The 26,026-nt window shown below is 44.5% G+C and overlaps 2 protein-coding genes across 3 annotated transcripts; one reads left to right on the top strand and one right to left on the bottom strand.

The window, feature by feature from the left end:
* Positions 1–7,277: 7,277 nt before the first annotated feature.
* On the bottom strand, positions 7,278–25,815 carry LOC311048251 (steroidogenic acute regulatory protein, mitochondrial-like). Of its 2 annotated transcripts, XM_084061399.1 has the most exons (7): positions 25,343–25,815; positions 18,505–18,612; positions 12,232–12,365; positions 11,843–12,001; positions 9,908–10,092; positions 8,275–8,368; positions 7,278–8,097 (listed from the first exon to the last, which is right to left on the bottom strand). In XM_084061399.1, the coding sequence occupies exons 1-7, from the start codon at positions 25,608–25,610 to the stop codon at positions 7,888–7,890; spliced, it is 1,158 nt and encodes a 385-aa protein (XP_083917525.1). In that variant the 5' UTR covers positions 25,611–25,815; the 3' UTR covers positions 7,278–7,887. The 2 variants fall into 2 exon arrangements, with proteins under 2 accessions (XP_083917525.1, XP_083917526.1); XM_084061400.1 differs by lacking the exon at positions 11,843–12,001.
* LOC311049416 (uncharacterized protein) lies at positions 13,009–17,639 on the top strand (the record flags this gene model as incomplete). The annotated part of the gene is made up of 2 exons (XM_084062988.1): positions 13,009–17,480; positions 17,573–17,639. One exon carries the CDS (start codon positions 13,009–13,011, stop codon positions 17,392–17,394), a length of 4,386 nt encoding a protein of 1,461 aa, XP_083919114.1. The 3' UTR covers positions 17,395–17,480; positions 17,573–17,639.
* Positions 25,816–26,026: the final 211 nt, after the last annotated feature.

Here is a 26,026-nt window from a genome sequence, read left to right as displayed (position 1 = left end):
AAAGGCCACTGAGACACCAGGTAAAAGTGGATCTTACGCAGATCAGGCGTTTGTAATGAGTCCATTGTCCAGACAAGGCAGCGACGTTTTTGTGGTATTCATAATCTTCACCATGACAAGGACAATACAGCAAAAAGGATGGTCAAATGTTTGCTAGACTCTGGCCCTGATACTGGTAAAAAAAACATAGACCTTCCCGGTGCCCACTGCCTGCTGCTGTGCCCTGATTAACGTAAGTAAACCCAGCTGTGTGCCCAAATTGACCCATCATCTTCAAAATAAAAGCATTTTAGCTGGAACACAAATCAACTTAAATAATATAGCTGTAAACGAACTCATTCCACAAAACAAATCAAATAAATAAATACATTCAATAAATGTGAAAAATACAGAATAGCTTCCACATTCCGGCCCCTAATTGTGAGAATCACAATTACCCTTATGTAAAACATATAAGGGAGCTATTCTCTCTATCCATGAGCCATAGTGTCTTCTGTGTCTCCTTCTCTGTAGACACTGCAAGATAAACAGATGGTAAGAAGACAGGATAGAAAGAGAAAATAGATAGAAGAATTGTCCATGGTCTTATTCTGTGGCTTCCACCAGCAGGCAGATCTTCGTCACAGGTCTCTCCAAGACGCTGGTTTTGGTTTGGATGCACACAGAGCGGACCAATCCTTTGGAGTCAGACTTGGTACTCACAACTCGACCCATCTTCCAGGATCCTCTTGGAGCTGTAGCATCGGCAATGATGACAATATCTCCTGGGGAGAAGTTTCTTCTTGGGGCTGCCCATCTCTGTCTTTCTTGCATCACAAGTAAGTATTCAGATGTCCATCTTTTCCAAAACAGCTCTGCGATATACTGTACTTGTTTCCAAAGATGGGTTTTCCTTTCAGCAGAAGAACATGGTTTGGGGTGAGGGCCTCGAGGTCATTAGGGTCATCAGACACTTTTTTGAGGGGTCTGTCATTTAGTATCGCCTCTACTTCACAAAACAGTGTCTGCAGGCCTTCATCATCCAAAACCTGTTGTCCAAGAACCGAGGTTAGTTTACTCCTTACTGATCGAATGAGACGCTCCCAAACACCACCTTGGTGTGAGGCTGTTGGCGTATTAAAGCTCCACTTAATTCCATCCTGAATTAGGGCATCCTGGATCTTTGCATTATTCAAAGCGGCAAGACTTTGCTTCAACTCCTTGTTTGCTCCAATAAAATTCGTGCCGTTGTCAGATCTTAAACTTGACACAGGGCTTCTTCTGCAAATGAATCTCCTCAAGGCATTAATGCAAGTCTGTATCAAGGGAGTGTGCCACCTCCAGGTGTACTGCACGGCTGGTCAGACAAGTGAAAATCACTCCATACCTTTTTAGGGGTGCAATACGTTAGTCCGACAGACCGTTCCTCCGACAGCGCATGCCGCATGACGTTTACTATACTAACCCTATACCAAACCCGAACCCTAACCCTAACCGCACGCGGATGCCACATAGTCGGAGTAGTGGTCTGTCGGACTAACGTATGCCCCCCCCTTTTTAGAAGGCTTCTTCCTCTTTTCACTTCTATGGGGCCAAAATAATCAACTCCCACTTTAGTAAAAGGAGCCTTGTCTGGCACAACTCTCTCTTCAGGCAGGTCTGCCATCTTCTGTTCCCCAAGTTTTCCTCTGTGCCGTCTACACACCATGCATTCTGTAATAGTCTTTCTTGCAGCTGAATTGGCATTAATTATCCAATACCTCTGTCGAAGAGCAAAACATAGCACTGTAACGGCATGCCTTAATGTTATCGACGACATCAGGGCAGCCCTGGGTAAGAAATCTTTTTGTGCGGCCTTATTCATTGATTTGAGTAAGGCCTTCGATACCGTGGATCCTCACGTACTGCTCAAGGTCCTTTCTAAAGCTGTTTTTTGCCAAAATGTGCTTGGTTGGTTCAAAAACTATTTAGGTGGCCGCACACAGTGTGTCAAATTTGGTGATACCATTTCTGATCCCATCACCCTTGAGAAAGGAGTCCCCCAAGGTTCCATTCTTGGTCCATTGCTTTTTCTTTTGTATGTCAATCATATTTGTAGTCAATCTAAGCATTGTAAGTATCATATGTATGCCGATGACACAATTCTGTACTCTTGTGCTCCTTCTTTTGATGTAGCAGTGTCAAACTTGGCCTCAGATTTTGTCTCATTGCAGCATGAATTGGTAAATAGCAAATTGCTATTAAACGGCCAAAAAACCAAGGCCATGCTATTTACTCCAAATAGAGCTGACATTATCCCCCCAAATATCACCACCTTGGAAGGAGTAACCATCGAATGGGTGGTGCTTTACAAATATCTGGGAATTTGGTTGGATAACAAGTTAAACTTCAATCATCACATTGAAGCGTTGATTAAGAAGTTAAAATTCACAGTAAGCTTCTTTTATAGAATGAAGTCCTGTTTTTCTTTTGCTTCAAGGAAAAGGCTGGTCACTGGCCTGTTTATGTCGCAACTCGACTACGGCGACATTGTGTATCGATTCGCCTGTCCCTCAATATTGGGTAGACTTGATCCCCTTTATCATGCTGCATTGAGGTTCATTACCAGTTCCACCTATAGGACACATCATTGTATTCTGTATTCCCTAGTAGGGTGGTCCTCCTTAGCATCTCGCAGGTTGCTACATTGGTACACTTTTATATATAAAGCCATTCTTGGAAATTCCCCCTCGTACATTTGTTCAAAATTTAATCTTGTCCAAAATTCGCTCAACCTCAGATCGAATGCCTGGATGCGCTATGTCGTACCCACTACTAAATCTGAGGCAGGGAAAAAAAACCTTGCGTTTTTTGGGCCTTGGTCGTGGAACGATCTACAGACCAGATTAAAATTGGCTTCATTGATCCCTCTAGTGTCTTTTAAGAGGATTGCCATGGGCACATTCTCCAACCATTGCTCCTGCTTTGACAAGTAGCAATTGCTGTGATCTTAGTCTTATATTAGTTTATTAGTTTTATGATGTATTGTTGTTATTAGTATTTTAAATAGTCTGTATTGGTGCTATTGGTAGTAGGTCTTTGGTATTACGGATGTCATGTTTGTCTTTGTTTTGTTATGTCCTGTATTGTCGTTACTGGCAGAGCTGTGTAACTTTTTATTTGCCTCTTCTCTTGGCCAGGGCACACTTGTAAAAGAGACACTAGTCTCAATGTGATTTCTCTGGTGAAATAAAGGTTAAATAAAAAAATAAAAAAAAGTCTGTACAACATGTGGTTCCTCCCAGCATGGCCTAGTTGTTGATGGATATGACGTAAAATGAGCTGGGAGACATGCAGGTCTTTGGAAAAAATAACAGGATGCTTTGTTTCTGATGGTAATGCAGACTTGTGCAAACGACCACCAACTCTGAGAATGTCATCCTCCAGTATGGGGTCTAGCTTGTACAGTGGGCTGTCCTTGGAGACGATATTTGAGCCATGTTTGAGGGAGGCAATTTCACTTTTGAATCTGTGTTTCTGAACAAAATTAATGATTGCCTTCTCTGCTTCATCACAATCTTCTGGTGTCAAATGTTTTCCAACGAGTGTGGTTTTGAAGCTCTTAAGTTTCTGTTCAACTGTACTTTTAACTCCTGCATCCTTGTCACTTTCAGTAGCTTTAAGTTCCTTTTTCTTTTGACTCAGAAGCAACAGAAGTCTTTTAAGTTCCAGGAACCAGGCAACAGACGTTTTAAGCTTCTTCCAAGATGAGAAGTAATTGATGAGATGGTCTGTTGGATTTTCTGAATCCTTAACAATGGCATTCACTGCTGCTTCTTTTTTTGACCTCCGGGTCATCAATGGGAATCACTGAATCCATTTCCAGTGTAGGCCGCTCACTCTCAGGCAAATACAGGAATTCTGGGCCTTTAATCCATTTTCCATGTGTGAGAAATTCTTCGGCTCTCAATCCACGTGATGCTTTGTCAGCAGGATTGGCCTTGGAGCCCACATACTTCCACTGGTCAACATCTGTAGCTTCTCTGATCACAGTGACTCTGTTGGCAACAAATGTATGAAACCGTCTGGTTTCATTGGAGATGTATTTGATGACAGTCCTGCTATCGGTCCAAAACACTGACTTCTCCAGTTGCCATTGTAGTTCCCTTTGAAGCATTCCATCCATTCTGACAGCGAGAACTGCTGCTGTGAGCTCCAAAAGAGGAATAGTGATGTGCTTCAGAGGTGCAACTCTGGCCTTTCCAGCAAGAAATGAAACATGCACCTTATCGCCATCTTCCAGTCTCAGGTACGACACTGTACCATAACCAGCTTCACTGGCATCAGAAAAATTATGAATTTGTGCTTTCAAACATGTTCAGTTCAGGGTTTTGATACAGCGTTCCACCTTGAATACACTCATCCTTTGGAGGTCGCTCAGCCAATCAGACCACTGTTTGGAGAAGGAGGGGGAAATGTGTTCATCCCACTTCAGGTTTTGCCGGCAAAGCTCCTGCAACAGTAATTTGGCTGGCATTGTAAATGGAGCCAAAAATCCTATAGGGTCATACAGAGAGCTGACCACCGACAAGATACCTCTCCTGGTCTGTGGGCCTGGCTGTAATGAAGTCCTAAAGCTGAACTGGTCGGACTCCACGCACCACTGCAGTCCAAGTGCTCTTTCCATAGGCAGGTGATCTGTGTCCAAATCCAGCTCTTTCATCTCTGTTGCTCTGATGTCATCTGGGATTGACGTCAAGACACAACGGCTGGTTGTCACCCATGTTTGGAGGTTGAATCCTCCCTGACTACAGAGCAGAGTCAAATCATTTACAAGCTTAATTGCATCTCCCTCCGAGGCTGTAGACTTCAGGCAGTCGTCTACATAAAAGTTGTGATTGACTGTTTTGATCACTTCAGGAGGGAAGTGAGCTGCATTGTCCTCTGCAGTTCGTCTCAAGGCGTAATTGGTGCAGCTGGGGGACGAAACAGCTCCAAACAAGTGTACCCTCATTCGATATTCTGCTGGTTCCTGGTCAGTGTTGCCCTGAGGCCACCAAAGAAAGCGAAGAAAGTTCACATGTTTATCAGGCACCCGCACCTGATGAAACATGGCCTGGATGTCAGCCATGACTGCGACAGGCTCTTTTCTGAAGCGAATGAGGACCCCCATAAGAGTGTTGGTGAGATCGGGGCCCTGCAAGAGCTGACAATTCAGAGATGTTCCTTTGTATGAGGCTCCACAGTCATATACAACCCTCAGCTTTCCTTTGGTGGGGTGATGTACTCCATGGTGGGGAATGTACCACAAGAGGTGTACTCCTCTTTAAACTTGATGTTCTTTTCAAATTTCCTCTTCAGGCCTTGAAGTCGCTGCTCTGCAACACAGCGGTTATTTGGCAAGACCGGTTCCTCTTCTCTGAAAGGTAAGTCAATGTAATAATGTCCATTTTTCAGTTCTGTAGTACTTCTCATTATATTCATGAATTTAATGTCCTCTCTTGACATTTCCAATTGCCCCTCTGATGTTTTTTCATTAAAATCATGGTTGTATTGCTTAATGAGCATCTCTTCCAGATGTTCCACAGATATGCGGTTTGTTGTGACAACAGAGCAGCCACTCTTAACTCTGCCACTCCTAAGTGGTCCATTAATGACCCAGCCGACTCTTGTTCTGACTGCGTATGGGCCTTCATCTTGGCTGTTGATCAGCTCCCATGGTTCCATCACTTTTGCTGCATCAGTTCCGATGAGTAAATCCACATCTGCATTAGAGCCCGACCGATACATCGGTGAGCCCGATGTATCGGTCATTTTGGACCCCCGGTCATTTTTCCCCCCGATGTTCCGATGTTTTTGTCATTAATATTTTCACTGATTGTGCAATTGCTGCGCAGCTGCGGTAAAGGTGTTTATATTTATTTATGAGAAATCCACAAAGATTGCTTGTTTTTCTCAACAATCTCTCAATAATACTGAGTGAGATTAAAGTTATCTACCACTACAATGCCTTCCAGAGAGACCTATAAGCTCAATTAATTAATAAATGATATGAATGACTCGACGCGAGGCTTCTTGTTAATTTATGGATCATGATGCAACGGTTAGGTATATTTTTTTATGGGCAATTGGGCAAAGGCTACAACAATCTTCTAAGCTACTTGTATATCGCTAAATAAATATATATGAACGTCTGTCTGAGACGTTAATTTAACATCTCCACGCTGTTTCTGAGCGGAGGAGTGCTGCTTGTCAGTCGCACGGAGAATACCAAAACTCTAGCCCCAAAACACAGTCGCACTAAAACACAGTCATCCCGGAGCAAATCCGGCGGTATTCACAAACGTAACTTCAGTAAACTATGCCTAAACCTACCTAACCTTATTTCTAAACGTAACCCCATTAAAACTATGTTCTAACCTTATCATCAAACAAATGCAAGAACCGTGGGTCCGCGAAAAAGAATGGGGGTGAGCGTGATTTGGGGTGAGTTTCATTAACTTTCACTTTTCATCAGACGCGGACAAGGTGGTCAGTCAGATGAAGGGATTCCTCTTACAACTTTGTAAAGCAAGCATAGATGATTATGAAAAAATTGAGATATGTTTTGTTAAAGGAGCTTTTGTTGTTGCAGATTTTATTTGTCAAGCTTGGGAGAGAAGACAGAACAGTCTGTATAATTCTGAGGTATAATTCTGAGATGTAATTGAATGTACTACGTGAATACATTGTTTCACATGTTATAAATGTAAAATGGTGTCTTATAAACCCATGAGGGTTGGGCACTTTGTGTGCAGGACACAGAAATAAAATTATCTATCTATCTATCTATCTATCTATCTATATTAACCGGTGGTTCTCAAATATTTTCATGTCACGGACCCCCAAATTAATATGTAGGCTAATGTATCCCTATAACCCCCATCTGAAAATGTTTTGTGCCAGCTGGAGCCCTGTACCAGATTTGTGTTAGAATGTTTAAAAAATATTCCAAATATTCCACATTTTATTGCATGAAAAAAAAAACATAGCAGATCTACAAGCTCACAACGCGTCACATCGCGAAGCGTTGTGAGCTTGTAGGCTATTTTCAATGTATACAGTAGCCTATATAATTTCAATGTATGTAGGCCTATTTTCATTATTACGTGACACTTTGGCTGAGACGGCCCGCTTGCCCGAAACTGGCAAATACACTGAGGGACCTAAAAATTCAGCTCTAAATGCAACTGATAGCCTAGAAAATAAATAAAAAGCAGTGGAATCTACATAATTTTTATTTTGTATGTATATGTGTGTCGACAAATGTTGGCCACATATATATTTTATTTGAGGCTTGGCACTGTTGTAATTGATTTTGCATAAAGCATTCTAATGACATATGCACAGCTTTGATCCCTGGTACGACAGCCTCGGGGCTGACTTGAGAATGGTCGGACTTTACGCTCAAATCACAGACAAAAAAACATTAATGAATCTGACTGCTAGTGTAGGAATTGTCTTAAATGCCGGTAAGATCAAAATATGGTCGTAAATTGCTTAGTGAATCGGGGCCATTGATCAAACATATTGTTTCAGATGCTTTTACTGACCATTCAAAAGTTCGCAGGGTCATACATAGCTGTTATTAAAAACACTGAATGACTTTGCTGTTACAATAAAACTTTGCGTACACAAATTACAGCCTTTGCTATGTATAAGGTAGGCATATCCTGTTATGCCATCCTCATACAGTCTATAGATCTAGCCTATAACAGACGCATTCTCAGATTATAGCCTACCCTTGTTTTCCATACACTAAACTAAAGTTCTGATTGCATGCAGACTCATTTTTGCATGTAATCATCATGTGTAGTTATCGTTTATTTTCGTTTATTCTACTCAAGGCTCCAGAACATGGAGGGATGCTTTTCAGTAAAAGTGGTGGTATTAAGGGCATGTGCGTTTGTATGTTGCCCCGACGGAGCGGGCGGTAGAGTATCTGGGCGCAGGTTGTGGTCGGCCAGTCTGGGACAAAATGTCAGGGCCGTATTTATGTACCAGTCCAGCCCTGTCCATCATCCTCTGTCTGAGGTGGTTGGCAAAGTCCACCTGCGTCTGGGACAGCACTTTGTTTAGGATAGCCTTTGGGATCCAGCCCTGTAGGAATGATTCACAACAAAAATACCATGCCTGGTCAATTTGGATCTTTGACAACAGTTAATCGAAACTAATAACTAACAACAAAAGAATATATATAAACGATTTTCTTAAAAAAATATTTAAAATGAATGAAAATCATTTCCCATGACGAGTAAAAAGTAAAGATGTACATACCTTTAGATCTAGGCTTAGTAACCAGGTGAATTGAGTCTTATTGGGGTCTTCAGCAGAGGGCTTCAGAACAATACAGGTAGGCCCATTCTCTGCCCTGCCATATACAATGGTCAGTGTTCATCAGTTTCTATTGAGCCATACAGACAGACAGATGGCTAAAACCCCAGCATCCGTATTGATCCGTATAGCATCCGTATTGAGCTTTCGCTGAAATTATTATCTGCGAAGGTTTTCCCCACAATAACAGAAAACTACAATATTCGCAATTCTGGGAAATTGCAAAGTGTGGTTGCACCGACGCAGGTTTTTTGTAAAACGGGACCATCCCACTAACTTTGGAAGCCAATTACGGAAAGGACTATCACGATTCCGCTTGGATATGTTTATCACATGGGTCCAGAGATCATGTGTACCGATTTTTGTGTGATTTGGAAAAAATACGTGGTAGGAGGACGTGGTGGAGTTGCGTCATGACCCAAGGAACCCAGGGGAAAATGTTTTTTTATTCTACGACCTACGGTTCAAGAGTTATCGGCCAAAAGGTAAAATGGGCTGTTATAGCGCCACCATGAGGCCGGTGTGGTTCTTTTTTTAATAATTTGGCAATAAACTTATATGAACCTCCCCTCAAAGTCTTGTAACTCTAGGCCTTACGGTTTCCGAGAAAAAAATACTTGAATGGGAGTTTTTTCATTTTCCTATTAAAGTCAATGGGGAAATGTAATGCACTAATAAATCAATATCAATTAAAATATACAACACATCTCTTAGCAAAATGATAGCCATCAATTCCCGATGAAGCCGGTCAATTTGATATATGGCACGAGTGTGGGAAAAAAACGAAATAAAGTTGATCTGTAAAGATTAACACATTGGGTGCCAAAACGTCTTTTTGTGGTTTAATAAACAATCGCGCTGTTTTCTGTAAATTCCATCATCAGGTTCCCTTTCCACTCACTTCCCACTCACCCAGATGCAGAATTAGCAGCTTCCGTTTCCGGTTTTCGGTTTTAGCTTGAAAATTTTGATTTTTAGGCAAAATAGGGCAAAACACTTTTTTTTTTCACACGGTTTAAAAAACGAATGGAGAGCTCCGGTAATATTTTCTTTACTCTGGACGACTAACAGTTATCGTCGTTCCGTTGTGTATACCAACGATCTGAAATCCGATCATAAGCTAAGCTAAGATGGCCTGCGGGGAAGGCCGTGAAATACGACTACAGCCACCGGATTTGACGTTTGCAGCCTGTTTGGGAGGGGCAGAGAGAGAATGGAGACAGAGTGAAAAAACTTAACTCTTTGAGTGCTGGTCTATCTGTCGTGTGTGTTTATAAACACAGCCAGACAAACGATTATAATGGATATAACAATTCTGTGACCAGTTGAAAAGGTTATAAAACACGAAAATCGCTTGCACTGGGTGAGTATATTATGAATATACTCTGACACCAAATGTGTTAATAAAGTTGGAGGATTACTATAGTCAGGGCAACCACACTAAAATGACATTATAGAGGTCTGAGGGACTCAAGGCTCTGTTGATCGGCTATTTTCAGTGAAAGCTTTCCCCACAATAACAGAAAACAGAAAAGACACTAGCATAGAGCTCTGAGGGATTCCGGTGGTGACATACCTGACCAGGCCCCACTGCGGGGGCATCTCAGAGTGCTGGGTGGAAATGCCAGCCAGGAAGCAGGTGGACCCTCGGCGCTTGGCACAGCGGACGCTCACAAAGTCGCGCGGACTCACCACGTTGCCGGGGGTCTCTGCCGACACCTCGTGGGTCACCATGGTCTCCTGACCGATCTTCTGAAGGATCTGGAGACACCAGAGGAGAAACATACGTCATCTCTGAGCAGACATTTCTGTAGCTCATACTGTATATCTCTGCTGTCCAGCGCGAAACTGCTAACTCCAAAACGCTCATTGTTCAGGAAACGAAAAAACAAAATATACGTTTTTCAGAAAATGAAGAAAACCTTATATTTTTAAAACAAAGCAATACTACCTCATCAAAGTTGGTATAGTGACTGTATATATTGTGAGATACTTGCATGTGTCATTATATTATCAACACTTTACCCAAATCGCGGGTAAATCAACACTTTACCCAGCGCGAGTGGAGTTAGAAGTTTCAGACGAGCAGAAATCAAGCTGAAATGGAGTTAGGTGTCCAAACAACAGTAGCTCCACTCGCTGCTGAGGGAGAGGTTTCAAAAGGGTAGAAATTCCTAAAAGCTAACAATGGATCTCCAAGCTCACAATGCATCACAACAACGTGTGAATTAATGCCCTGATGCTTCATGACACTTATTATATAGGCCTACAATACAGGACTTTAAATATTACAATAACTTCTGCTAAGAGGTAGTAGAACACGGGTGCAGTACGTTAGTCCGACAGCGCATTCCTCCGACAGCGCAGCGCTCCGACGTTTCAATACTAAACCCGAACCAAACCCGCACCCTAACCCTAACCGCACGCGGATGCCACATAGTCGGAGAAAAGGTCTGTCGGATTATCGCATGCCTCCCGTAGAACACTAGCGCGACAGAAATGCTATGAACGTCTTTCTTCTTATCACAATGCTCTCCTCATTAAACACTTCATAGATTTTAGAAATATAATTACTTGTTTTCATAACATTAGCGTCAGTGCTGTTTGATAAACAGGTACACTGCATAGTTTTAACAGACTACGGGGAGTCTGTTTACGTGTTCCTCCTCCTCGTTCACTGCGCAACGCGCACTGCTAATGCTGTGCTGTAGCACTGTGTAGAGGAGAGGGGGGAGTTGTTTGTTTTTGACGGACAGTTTGAGGATCCAATGGAGTTGGGAGTTTTCGTCTGAGGCGCTTTTTAATACTTTTCATTGGTTCAAATGTTTAGATTTTTTACACAGATGTGAAGGGTGTTCAATAGCGTCGAAAAAAAAAAAAAAGATGAAAATGGAGTTAGCTGGTTCGTCCTGGACACCGACGATATGCTTGGTATTTGTTGTTCAGGTGTAAGTTAAAAGATAATACAAAAAACACACAGATAGATAGACAAAGATACATTTTGTTGACTAAAACTGACCAAAAAAATGTGTCGACTACCTTTTTTCCACTCACGAAAACGAAATAAAAACAAAGCTATGACTAAACATATTGACAATTTTTTCAACAAATAAAAAAGAAGTATATATTAAGGGAGAGACTAGTGGAGACTCCACTAGTCTCTCCCTTAATAGTGGAGAAGAGATCCAGTAGAACTAAGATAAATCATTTTATGCTTGGTTGCACGCGGGTGTATTTTCATCACGTAATTAAAAAAAAAAAACATTACAGCGCCATCACGGCGCGCGCCAAGATACATTTTCGTTGACTAAATCAACTGTAGATTTAGTCAACTAAAACTAAAACATTTCAGGTGACTAAAATGTGACAAACTAAATTGAATTTTATTCAAAAGACTATGACTAAAATACATAAAGCTTTGCTGTGAAAATACACAGAGAGACATGTGTGTGCATTAGTAATAAAAGCTTGAACATATTATTTTTCAGTGACAGTTATAAATGTTTGTCACCTTGACGTGTTTGACGCTGGGGTTCCAGTCCCCCATCTGCTCCATGTTCTCCACCAACTCTCCATACAGCCTGTCTGATGGCTGGTCCAGCACCACCTCCAATCTGAACACCTTCCCCACGTCAGGCAACACTTTACTCAGAACTTTATCCCCGTTGGCCTGGTGGTGATGGGGTTGCAGAAGAGATCAAATATTTTAATATTTTGAATATATTGTATATTTTGTAATTCTCAACCTGTGGGCAGGGGGTGAGGATATTGTAAGTGGGCCCCCAAATAACACTACGATTTCAATAATCAATATACAGTAGCTGGAAGCAGCGATAAGCAGGGCCAGCGAATGCAGAAAGAAAGAAGCAATGATAAGTAATATGCACAATGAATACTCACAGCTTCCACCTCTGTGGTCCACCCGTCCTGCTCACTGAGGATGCTGACAGCCTTCTGCAGGGCGTTCTCTCCCTGCTCTATGTAGGACAGCTCCTCCTCACTGTAGCTCTCCAACTCATCTGGGATGCGAGAGCCTTCAGACGCAACAACAAATTGTGGAGTCTCACTAGGGCGCCGCCCGACAGGTAAGCACCTCACCAGGGAGAAGCAGTGGGAGAGAGGCAGAGAGAGGCCAGACAGACAGCAGCGCAGCCTGGGACACGTCATAGAGGGGCGGTACCTACCTGTCCTCATCATGAATCAGCCCCAACTCCGCACACCTGCGCTGGCCAGTTAGGTGTGGCCCACAAACATTTAAAAGCGCAGCCACTCTGCCTCATTCTCCACTGGCTCTCCTGGTGACTGGACAGGTGCTTTCGGGCGGTGAGTGAGATCCCACATTAAATTCCCTACACCGTTAAATGACTTTGTGTGTGAATTTGAGAACTAAAAGAATGTCTCTTTTATTTTCATAGGCAACCTGATGGATCGAGCTTTAAACACCAAATGTGAATGTGAATGGAAAATGTCCCCAGACCTGGGAGGAATTTATGTTGAGTTCCCTATTATGATTTAAGTTTGCCAAATAACGTAATAACAAGAGCTCTCTGAGCTAAGAGGTTGAATAAAAACCCTTCATTGGGCTTGTACCCTGCCTATCTGTGTCTTGGCCTTGATCAGTGTCCCACATATGGTGGAGAATACGGGTAACACTGATCTACGTCAAGAAGCCACAGCATGGAGCACTCTACCGCTTTAACTGCGCTTCTGAAAAGCCAAACTGACTTACAGGCAGCGGTACAAAAATTAATCGACCGCATCTCCAGAGATGTTTCTACGACTCGCGCACCGCGGGAGGTGCTCACTAAATTGTCACCAGACGACGACATAGAAGCTTATCTTGAGGTATTCGAGCGGACCGCAGCCAGGGAGAGATGGCCGGCAGCAGAGTGGGCCTCGCTCCTGGCGCCTTTCCTGACGGGCGAATCACAGCGGGTTTGTCGCGACCTGACCATGGCAGATGCCAGAGACTATCGTAAGCTAAAAGAAGCGATATTGGCCAGCCAGGGCTACAGCCTGCCCGCCCGGGCGCAGCGGTTCCACCACTGGGCCTACCAGCCGGCCCAGCCACCTCGGCCCCAAATAGCGAGCCTGTTACGCACCACGCACAGCTGGCTGACGAGTGGAGGAGAGCCACCCATAATCGACCGAATCGTCATTGACAGATGCATCCGATCCTTGCCGCCCGACGCACGCCGCTACGCCTCGCAGGTGAGCCCAACCTCACTGGAGGCCCTCGTAGCTCTGTTGGAAAATCACCAAGTCAGCGTTGAGATGATGAGGTCCACGCGCGCTGACGCACCCAAGACGGCGCCAGACGAAAAACCCAGCCGTGACCGCCGGAGGGCCCAGCCGCCACCGCCGTCCACCAACCGCACCGACGCGGCCGTCGCCGAGGGCCCCGGCCGGGGCGCCCAGCAGAGACGCTGCTATGTATGTGGCCAAGCCGACCACATTTCCTGGTCCTGCCCCGACCGAGACCGCGACGTGTCAATGGGGACCGCCGCCAGCTCCGACCCGGCTCGCCCCTGCCTGCACACCGGTACTGGACCTCGACGCCACGCCCGACTGCCGGTGAAGATAGACGGCGCTGACGCCCACGCGCTCCTCGACTCGGGCAGCGCCGTCACCCTGGTCCGCGCCGACCTGGCAGGCCGCCTCTCCACCGCCACCGTGCCCGTGTCGTGTGTACACGGCGACGTCCGCCACTACCCGGTGACGCAGCTGCGGGTCCAGACACCACGGGGAGACGCCGTGGTGCCAGCGGGGGTGGTGCCGAACCTCCCCGTGCCGCTGTTGATCGGCGTGGACTGCGTCCTATTCGAGCGGTACTGGAAGCCCGGCCTGCAAAAGAAGCCGCCCCACCGACGACGCCGCCGCGCAGAGCGCAGCGGACCCCCAGCTCCACTACACGCCTGCCCGGCGTTTCGGCCCACCTCCCCCGGCTCCGAGAGCGGCGCCTCGCCAGAAGAGGCTCCAGGCGCCCCAGCAGCGGACGACGAGGAGGCGAGCGCAGGAGAAGAGGAGGTCCATTCTCCGCCAGGCCGCGCCGTCTCGACCGCGGCGAGCGACCCCGACCCGTTCGCCGAATTCCCCAGGCCCGAGTCGCCCGAAACCCCGAGGGGGGGGGAGTACGCCACCGCCCAGTGGTGCGATCCCACGCTGGAGATGGCGCGTCAGAGTGTCGCCGCCATTGATGGGAAGAAATGTGACGGGGTGAGTACACTAAAGCCCCCGTACTTTCTTGTTAAAAATGGACTATTGTATAGAGGAGTGATAGACGAGGGGGGGGAAACGTTAGAACAACTGCTTGTGCCTAAATCATATGTGTCACGAGTCCTGTACCTAGCACACACGCACCAGTTGGGTGCTCACCTGGGGGTGAAAAAGACACACGAGCGCATTCTAGCCCGCTTCTACTGGCCCGGTGTTAAGCGGGCCGTGGAAGATTTTTGCAAGGGCTGCCCGGAGTGTCAGAAGTCCGCCCCCCGACCCACGTTCCACAACCCACTGGTCCCGCTACCCATCATCAGCACGCCATTCTCACGTCTCGCCATGGACATCGTGGGCCCGCTGCCAAAGTCCGGCCGCGGACACCGCTACATTCTGGTAATTCTTGATTATGCCACTCGATATCCAGAGGCCATTCCCCTACGGACCGCCTCGGCCAAAGCCGTGGCCCACGAACTTATGATGATGTTTAGCCGGGTGGGGATAGCCGAGGAGGTCCTTACTGATCAAGGCACGTGTTTTATGTCGAGGGTTATGACGCTGCTGTACAAATGGTTAAAAGTGAAACGTATACGCACCTCTGTATATCACCCTCAGACTGACGGTCTCGTGGAGAGATTTAATCAGACACTAAAGAAAATGTTGAAAAAACTAACCACTGTTGATGGGAAAGACTGGGACCAGTTGATCCCTTTTGTACTGTTTGCCATCAGGGAAGTGCCGCAGGCGTCCACGGGGTTCTCCCCCTTCGAACTGGTGTACGGCAGGAGACCCCGTGGGTTGCTCGACATCGCCAAGGAGACCTGGGAGAGTCAACCCTCCCCCCACCGCAGCGTCGTGGACCACATTGAGCGCCTCCAGGCCAGGGCCAAGGCGATCTGGCCCCTGGTGCGTGAGCATATGGAGCAGGCGCAGCGGGACCAGGCGCGCACGTACAACCGGGGCGCCACTCTCCGTGAGCTCCAGGTGGGGGAGAAGGTGTTGGTCCTCGTTCCCAGCAGCGAGTGCAAATTCCTCGCCAAATGGCAAGGGCCGTATGAGGTGGTCGAGAAGATGGGGCCCGTCGACTATAAGGTGGCACAGCCCGGCCGGAGGAAGGGCCACCAGATATACCACATCAACATATTGAAGAAATGGAACGCCACGCCGCCGCTGTCCCTACCCGCCCTACTCGCCACGTCCGCCCCGCCGAGCCTGCCCCCGGTTCCCCTCGGAGAGGACCTCTCCCCCGCGCAGAGCCAGGACGTCAAGGAGCTGCTGGGACGGAGCCGAGACGTATTCTCCGACCTGCCTGGACGGACGAACGCCATACGGCATGACATACGCACCACGCCAGGGAAAGTGGTGCGCCAACGGCCCTACCGGATTCCAGAAGCTAGACGGGTGGCGATTAAAGAAGAGGTGGCCAAGATGTTGGAGCTCGGCGTCATCGAGGAGTCGTACAGCCCCTGGTCCAGCCCCATTGTTATCGTCCCCAAGCCAGACGGCTCCCTGCGGTTCTGCAACGATTTCAGGAAGCTGAATGACGTTTCCACGTTCGACGCCTATCCGATGCCGCGCGTCGATGAGCTCATCGAGCGCCTCGGCCCGGCCCGGTTCGTCAGCACCCTCGACCTGACCAAGGGGTACTGGCAGGTACCACTGACGGACCGGGCCAAAGCAAAGACGGCCTTCTCCACACCCGAGGGCCTCTACCAGTACACGGTGCTGCCGTTCGGCGTACACGGGGCCCCCGCCACGTTCCAGCGGCTCATGGACCGAATCCTGCGGCCGCACCGCGCCTACGCCGCAGCCTACCTGGACGACATCGTCGTACACAGCTGCGACTGGGGCCGACACCTACAGCACCTAGACGCAGTAATCGAGGCCCTCAGACGCGCCGGGCTGACCGCCAACGCCAAGAAGTGCCGTCTCGGGCTGACCGAGACCGACTACCTCGGCTACACGATTGGCCGGGGCTGTGTGAAGCCACAGACGCGCAAGGTGGAGCGCGTTCGGGACTGGCCCCGTCCCACTACGAAAAAACAAGTAAAGTCGTTTCTCGGACTAATATCATATTATCAGAAGTTTATTAACAATTACTCTACTGTTGCAGCCCCGCTGTATGAGTTAACCAGGCAGAAACTACCGCACCACGTAACCTGGACGGACGAAACGGAGACGGCGTTTCAGCGGCTGAAGAGCGCACTCTGTGAGGAGCCGGTGTTAAAGGCCCCCGACTTCAGCCAGCCGTTCCTCCTGCACACGGACGCGTCCGGCACCGGGCTTGGAGCGGTCCTCGCCCAGGTCATCGATGGCGAGGAACACCCAGTGACGTATGTGAGCAGGAAGCTGTTAGACCACGAGAAAAACTATGCAACAGTTGAAAAAGAGTGTTTGGCGGTGAAGTGGGCCATACACCACCTCCGCTACTATCTATGGGGACGCACTTTCACTCTCATTACAGATCACGCACCATTGAAGTGGATGGCGACAAACAAGGACAGGAACGCGAGGGTGACGCGCTGGTTCTTGGAACTCCAGGACTACAACTTTAGGGTGGAGCACCGGCCTGGAAAGGACATCCCGCACGCAGACGCCCTGTCCAGGATGTATGAGGAGGAAGGAAATGAAGCCCCCGGCACAGGCGGTGGGCTTAGGGGGGGGATATGTGGAGTCTCACTAGGGCGCCGCCCGACAGGTAAGCACCTCACCAGGGAGAAGCAGTGGGAGAGAGGCAGAGAGAGGCCAGACAGACAGCAGCGCAGCCTGGGACACGTCATAGAGGGGCGGTACCTACCTGTCCTCATCATGAATCAGCCCCAACTCCGCACACCTGCGCTGGCCAGTTAGGTGTGGCCCACAAACATTTAAAAGCGCAGCCACTCTGCCTCATTCTCCACTGGCTCTCCTGGTGACTGGACAGGTGCTTTCGGGCGGTGAGTGAGATCCCACATTAAATTCCCTACACCGTTAAATGACTTTGTGTGTGAATTTGAGAACTAAAAGAATGTCTCTTTTATTTTCATAGGCAACCTGATGGATCGAGCTTTAAACACCAAATGTGAATGTGAATGGAAAATGTCCCCAGACCTGGGAGGAATTTATGTTGAGTTCCCTATTATGATTTAAGTTTGCCAAATAACGTAATAACAAGAGCTCTCTGAGCTAAGAGGTTGAATAAAAACCCTTCATTGGGCTTGTACCCTGCCTATCTGTGTCTTGGCCTTGATCAGTGTCCCACAAAATACAAATAATATAATCTATATAAGCCTAATTACAGATTGTATTAGAGTGTCATGGATGAGAAGAGGTGGCAAGAAGGGATATTTTTTTCAGTTTTTTTCTTTATTATTATGATTATGTTTGTACTTTCTTTCACTATTTTCATTATTGTGTTAATTATATTTTCTTATGCATTTCCCGTTCTTCCCTCGCTCCCCTCTTGACTCACTACGAGAGTTTATTATTTGATGCTTTTCTCGCAAATGCAAATGCAAACGCAAACGCAAACATAGTTGTAAAAGAGATCCATTGTTAGACTTTTGCACTAGGTGGGGTTGGGGTTTTGACATGAAATTAAATGAAGATGATGAACTTTGTAATCTAGTTTAGGATTTTGTAATTTACAATGCAAATTAATTATTGCGAAAAAAGAAATACAAATAATATATGAAAATAAATATATAATACATAAATAAGAGACAGTTACGTCTGTGACTGTGACAATCCTATTTGTGCCCTACTACTGTACCGAACTGCCCTATTAAACAACATCCCAGGGGCAGAAATGTACATACTTCTTCCCATGTCATATTTCTTTCAGTTTCAACAGCGTATACAGTGGTAGCAACTAGCAAGTTGAGTCTATGTGATTCCTCAACATCAGTTTTCCGTAGTATTGTACAGACACCGTGATATTTATTCATATCTATCAGCCTGATGTGGGACAGAGAGACTCACTGAGAAGGGAGCTCCTTCGGCGGACTTCTCTGATCCAGTTGCTGGGTCCTGTACCTGCTATCTTGTTGGGCTCATGGTGGATGGCCACCATTGCGTTATCCTGCAAACCTGGGGATATATACATGTTTTAATGTACAGTAGCCTATGTCTGTAATGAAGAGACGCCTATACCATGTTTTAATGTATGTCTGTAATGAAGAGACGCCTGTACATGTTTTAATGTATGTCTGTAATGAAGAGACGCCTATACATGTTTTAATGTATGTCTGTAATGAAGAGACGCCTATACATATTTTAATGTATGTCTATAATGAAGAGTCGCCTATACATGTTTTATGTATGTCTACAATGAAGAGTCGCCTATACATGTTTTAATGTGTGTCTGTAATGAAGAGATAGCCTATACATTAATGTATGTCTTCAATGAGAAAAGGCCTTGGTCAGATCTTAACTTTGATTTGATGTATTAGACGTTATGTCTAAAAGAACAAGAACACATGGTAGACATGCAAAAAACACTTTTCCATTGTGATTATTGGTCAAACATAACATCACAACAAAGAGCAGGCATTGGAACATAAATGATATAAAACTATTTAAAAATGATGAAGCTAAAAACTGTTCACAGCGTTTGTTTTCCGTAAATTAAAGCCCTACTTATGCATACTACAGTGTCACACAAAAAGTAGCAAAATAGCATAAAGATTTGCAGATCTACAAGCTGAAAACCAGTGGTGTAAAGTAACTAAGTACATTTACTCAAGTACAGTACTTTACTGGAGTATTTCCAATTTTCAGCACTTTTACTTCTACTCCACTACATCTCAGGCAAATATTGTAATTTTACTCCACTACTATTATTTGAAAACTTAAGTTACTTTGTAGATTTTGATTATTATTACAAAACATACATTAACCAATTCAGCCCTAAATACAATTCGGCCATTTGAAAATAGCCAATCTACAAGCATCTACAAGAGCTTGTAGATCTGCTATTTTCAAAAGATTTTTGTACAATTTAGTTGTAAATGGGACATTCTGGATAATGAGTACTTCCTTCTTTTGGTACTTTAAGTACATTTTAATGCCAATACTTTTGTACTTTTACTCAAGTACATTTTGAATTCCGGACTTCTACTTGTAACAGAGTATTTCTACATTGCAGTATTGATATTTTTACTTAAGAAATGTGAGTACTTTTCCCACCACTGGTTATTACATACTAGTTGTAAAATGTTAATTTTTCAGGAAATGAAAAAAAAAATGGAGTTAGGAGGTTTTGTTCATCATTGATAAGAACAGCTGAATGGACCTCCAAGCTCACAATGAGGTTGGAGGTCAAAAGGGGGTGGAGCCTGAAGTCAGCAAAACCAGCTAATTCCACCCCCCTTTGGTGGAGTTAGCTGGTTTAGCAGAAAGTTTGAGGATCCAATGGAGTTAGCTGCTTTTGTCAGAAGCACTTTTTAATACTTTTCATTGGTTCAATAGCACTGATTTATGGAAAAATTGAGTTAGCTGGTTCCTGCCGGACAGCAAAGATATGAAATATTTACATATTATTTTATAATGGAAGTCAAAGGGGCTTTGACCGGGCACATTTTGAGATATATATCCTATGATGTCATTAAGAGATATCGATGTCATAGATGTCCGAGATCAACATTGGAGGCACGTTGTTCCCATGTGGATCTGTATGTATCTGACATGTTTCCATTTTCCTTTCTTTCCTGGAAAACAACAAAATGGAGCTTGCACAAAGACAAATCTCACCCACCGATTTACACCTGTAGACCAGTGATGTGACAATAAAACAGATTCTGATTTTTATTCTGATCCTCAAATCCATATGATTCCAACGTTCTACTACTACTTTGATTCCTCTACAAAATTATAGCTCTTTTCATATTGTCTCTGTGGTTGTTCATCGTATAGTTTATTTCACCTAATTTTGCATTTCAGTGACATTAAAAGTGCTTTGTTTATTCTCAGCCTTCGATAGGTTCCTTTCAGCTGGTTGATGTGGCATCAGTCTGCCAGTAGAGGGCAGTATTTGACAACATTCTGAACAACTGGGCAGAGAACATGACACATGAACAGTGGTGGACAGTAACAAAGTACATCTACTTGAGTATCTGTGCTTTACTCGAGTATTTTGTATTGGAGAAAATGTACTTTTGTAATTTGTACTTTTCAATACGTGAATATTTTAATAAAGCACATACTTTGGAATACTGATTTTTTTTTAAAGCAAGTACTGCACTTTAACTTGAGTACAAATTTGACCGAGCAACTTTCACTTGTAGTTATTAGTATAATATTTGAACCAGGAGGGTGTGTAGCAACCACTAATGTAATAACGGCTCATAATGTAATAAGGGCTCATAATGTAATACAAAAAATGGAATAAAAACTCATAATGTAATAATCAGCTCATAATGTAATAAAAAAACGAGCGCATAACGTAATAACGGATTTTTCAATAATGTAATAATGTAATGATTTGTTACATTAACAACCTCCACATAGGAGGCTCATAATGTAATAAAAGTTCATAATGTAATAATATATTTTTATTACACTATGAGCTGATTATTACATTATGAGCTTTTAGGAGGCTCATAATATAATAAAAGTTCATAATGTAATAATATATTTCATTACATTATGAGCTGATTATTACATTATGAGCTTTTATTACATTTTAATTATTACATTATGAGCCTTGTTACTTTATGAGTTGTGTATGTACTCATAATGTAATAAAAGTTCTTAATGTAATAATTGCCTTATTTTTTAACTCTATCATATCTTAATGATAAATTCAATACCTTTTATTCACTAATGTATCTTGTGATATCTATTCAATCAATATAGTATATATATATATATATATATATATATATATATATATATATATATATATATATATATATATATATATATATATATATATTATAGGTAATATTTCAATCAATATGTACAATATTATCTCATCTCATCTCATCTTGCTTGGTGGTGGTGGAATATCCTGCTCAGAAACAAGTAGTTATGCTTCTGTTCTTTGTATTCTATTTTACTGTTAAATGTCAACAATGTCACATATTATGTTTGTTGTGGATCCTGGATTTTCCCTACTGGATCAATACAAAAGTTGACTTTTATCTCTTAACTTATACAATAAAACACTTTAGGACTGGTCTTTTCAAATAAGTATCTTCCTTCAAAAACACATGAAAAAGACTTTCATGTCAAAACACTTTTTTATTACCTAACAATGAAACTAAACAAAGCCTGTCATGCAAATAACAAATAACCATGAATACAAAAAAATTAATTATTTTCAAACAATACAAATATTTTTTGTTTTTAACAATAACTAATCTTATGTAAACAGTAAACCAAAAACGAATGTGCCAGTGTCACATGAAAAATATCTCTACTTCAAATTATTTCCTACCCCCAGACTTGGGCCAGAGTGGGGTGACATGGGACGTACGGGGTTAGGGCCAAAGTAAAAGCCCAACTTAGAAGGAGAGAGAGGGCCAGACTTAGGGCCAGAGTATAACTAATCTTGTTACGTAAACAGTAAACCAAAATCTAATGTGCCAGTGTCACATGAGAAATGTATATACTTCAAATTATTTTCTTCCCTCAAAAATCAATGTAACAATTGCATGACGAAACAGATACAGAAACATTAATTTTTAAAGAAATAGTCCCTGATTTGGAACCATCCATGTGATAAATGCCTAATTATTATCCATTCACTCATCCATTTACTATTCTTGACGAAAAGCTCCTTGATCTTTACCGCACCTAACAATGAAACTAAACAAAGCCTGTCTGTCATGCAAATAACAAATAACCATAAATACAAAAATGTCAAATGTAATTATTTTGAAACAATACAAATATTTTTTGTTTTTGCTTTTAACGATAACTAATCTTATGAAACAGTAAACCAAAAACTAATGTGCCAGTGTCACATAAAAAATATCTCTACTTCAATTTTTTTCCTACCCCCAGACTTGGGCCAGAGTGGGGTCACATGGGACGTACGGGGTTAGGGCCAAAGTAAAAGCCCAACTTAGAAGGAGAGAGAGGGCCAGACTTAGGGCCAGAGTATAACTATGTTCGTCCTTCGCGTGCGAAGATGACCATTGACTTCACGATGTCTTGTGGGTGCGGAGATGGCTGATGAGGCCGATCCTTGCACGAAATGTCCGGTTGCAGTGCGGGCATGTGATGGCTGAAGGATGGTTGGGTGAGAGGGAGGAACTGGCTCTGGTTTTGCGGAGCTGTCGCTTCAGTTCAGCTTCATGGATGCGGCGCTTTTCAGACTCTGCTACACCATGCTTGACTGCAGAGCGCCAGTTGGAGCGGTGTTGGGCATCGGCCTCCCAGGTCTCTGGATCCAGACCACAGCTTTTGAGACTCGCCTTTAGGGTGTCCTTATAGCGTTTCCGCTGCCCGCCGTGTGAGCGCTTGCCATGGTGTAGTTCACCGTACAGCAGCCTTTTTGGTAGCCGTTCATCTGGCATGCGGCAGACATGGCCAGCCCATCTCAGCTGGGAGCGCTTGAGCATGGCATAGATGCTCTCCATTTCAGCCCTGTGGAGGACCTCAGTGTCTGGGACTTTGTCCTGCCATTTGATGCTGAGCAGCCTCCTGAGGCATCTCATATGGAAGGCATTGAGCTGCTTTGCATGCCGGCTATACACAGTCCATGTCTCACAGGCGTACAGCAGGGAGGGGAGGACAACAGCACGGTAGACTTTCAGTTTAGTATGTAGGCTGAGCCCTCAGCGCTCCCAGACAGAAGTGCGAAGTCTGCCGAAGGCGGCACTTCCATGGGCTACCCTGTGCATGTCCTCCTCATCGATGTTGCCCACGCGAGATAGGGTGCTACCTAAGTAGACAAACTTTTCAGCAGCTTTAAGGTGTTCACCATTTACGCTGATGAGGGGCTCAGTGTACAGGGCTCCAGGAGCAGGTTGGTACATCACCTCTGTTTTCTTTGTGCTGATGGTAAGGCCAAAGTCTGTGCATGCTGTAGCGAGGTTATTCATGCTCAGCTGCATTTCTAGCTGGTTGGAAGCATTCAATGCGCAGTCGTCTGCAAAGAGGAAGTCGCAAACAGTGGTCGTCTGCACTTTGGTCTTTGCCTGGAGTCTTCGCAGATTGAACAGCTTGCCATCAGTGCGGTAGCGCAGGTCGATCCCCATGTCCCTAGACCGGAAGGCATCTGTCAGCATGGCTGAGAACATCATGCTGAAGAGAGTGGGTGCCAGAACACAGCCTTGCTTGACTCCATTTCCCACTTGGAAGGGCTCAGAGGATGTGCCGTTGTCCTGGACTCGTGCCTGCATTCCATCGTGGAATTCACGGACCATGTTGATAAAGGTGTTAGAACAGCCGAACTTTGACATGATCTTCCAGAGGCCCTCGCGGCTAACAGTGTCAAAAGCCTTTGTCAGATCTACAAAGGTGGAGTACAGACTGACGTTCTGCTCTCTGCACTTCTCTTGGAGTTGACGAGCAGCAAAGATCATGTCGACTGTACCACGACCTTGCCTGAATCCACACTGACTCTCTGGTAGGAGGGCTTCATGTTCAAGGTGTTCCGTCAGGCGGTTCAGCAGAATTCTGGCCAGGATCTTTCCCGCTACAGACAGCAGAGCGATGCCTCGATGGTTGTTACAGTCCTGCCTGTTGCCCTTTCGCTTGTATAGGTGGACAATGGAGGCATCTTTGAACTCTTGAGGCAGCTTCCCTTGGTTCCACATGGTGAGTAATAGGTCTGCCAGTTGTCTGGTCAGGGGTGGTCCACCAGCTGCATAGATTTCTGCTGGAATTGCATCAGCACCAGGTGCTTTGCCATTTGAGTGTCCTCTGATGGCTTTGATGACCTCAGCTTCAGTTGGTGGCTCATCAAGGGCAGTGTTGACTGGGACTTGGGGGAGGCGTGCAATGGCTTCATCATTGATGGCTGAGGGACGGTTGAGGACGCCGTTAAAATGCTCAGCCCAGCGCTCAAGGATCTTCTCTCTGTCTGTGACCAGATCTTCTTACGTAAACAGTAAACCAAAAACTAATGTACTGACATAATACTAACCATACTACTCACATGATACTAACTATGATACTGACTGTGACACTGACATGATACTGACTATGATACTGACCATGACACTGACATGATACTGACCATATGATACTGACCATGATACTGACATGATACTGGCGGGGTTCCGCCAATGATACTGACCATGATACTGACCATGATACTGACATACTGACCATGATACTGATATGACACTGACTATGGTACTGGCATGATACTGACCATGATACTGATTTACTACCATGATACTTACCCAAAATATGAAACATTATTACATTATGAGGTTTTATTACATTATGAGCCTCCTATGTGTAACAAATTATTACATTATTGAAAAATCCGTTATTACGTTATGCGCTCGTTTTTTTTATTACATTATGAGCTGATTATTACATTATGAGCTGTTATTACATTTTTGGTATTACATTATGAGCCCTTATTACATTATGAGCCGTTATTACATTAGTGGTTGCTACAGGGTGGAAACCTCATATGTCCAAAACTGTTACTTTTCAGAATTCAAATTCAAAAATAGCAAGCTCGATTCGGGCTTGTAGATGTAAATTATTACATTATAAAACATACATTAACCACTTTAGCCCTATTTCACACCTAGGCTATTTGAAAACAGCCGATCTACAAGCTCACAACGCGTTGTGAGCTTGTAGATCTACTATTCTCAAACATTTTAGTACTTTTACTTATGGTACTCACCAGTCTTATTTCTCTGGTGCCTGAAGTAGGAAAACCCAGCACCCATCACCCCAGCACACACTTTGAAAGTGGCAGAAAGCATTTTTTCATGAGCTGATGAGTGGAGCCTTAGAGGGCCAGTGTGTGTCAGTGTTTCAGTGGGACTGTACTTAAGAGCTGCTACTGCACGAGGCCATGGTGCCCATCCATCTCTCGCTGTCATAATCATCACGGATGGACCCAACATCAGGGCCATGGAGCCCATGGGCCAAGGTTTATGGCCGGACATGACGAGCGTATACAGTGGGGGGGGGTGTGTACCAGAGGGTCTGTTTTAATTTGTTAATATAGTGTCACAATCAATTTACACACACACACACACACACACACACACACACACACACACAGGACAAGAAAAAAGCTCTATAATTACATTAAAAATCACATATGTTGAATACAGTATTTCAACTAGCACTGAGCTGAGTGGCTATGTGCACATGACGTCATTAAAATAGAGCTCCACTAACTCAAAAATCCACAGCACACCACTGACTGAGGCCAAGTTTAAAATAAGTGGAATACATTAAATATCAATAAGAGGCAACTGAAAAATAAGGTAGCCTAAGTACACGCTGTAGTTTTTTTGGATTTTGTTCATCATACTGTACATGAAAATACTTACAGTACATGGTATTCAACAGTGTG

Source organism: Gymnoscopelus microlampas, assembly GCF_963454915.1.
Source record: "Gymnoscopelus microlampas genome assembly, chromosome: 7".
NCBI lineage: Eukaryota > Metazoa > Chordata > Actinopteri > Myctophiformes > Myctophidae > Gymnoscopelus > Gymnoscopelus microlampas.
The sequence above is the reverse complement of the archived record's forward strand: the minus strand, read 5'-3'. Positions and strand labels throughout refer to the sequence as shown.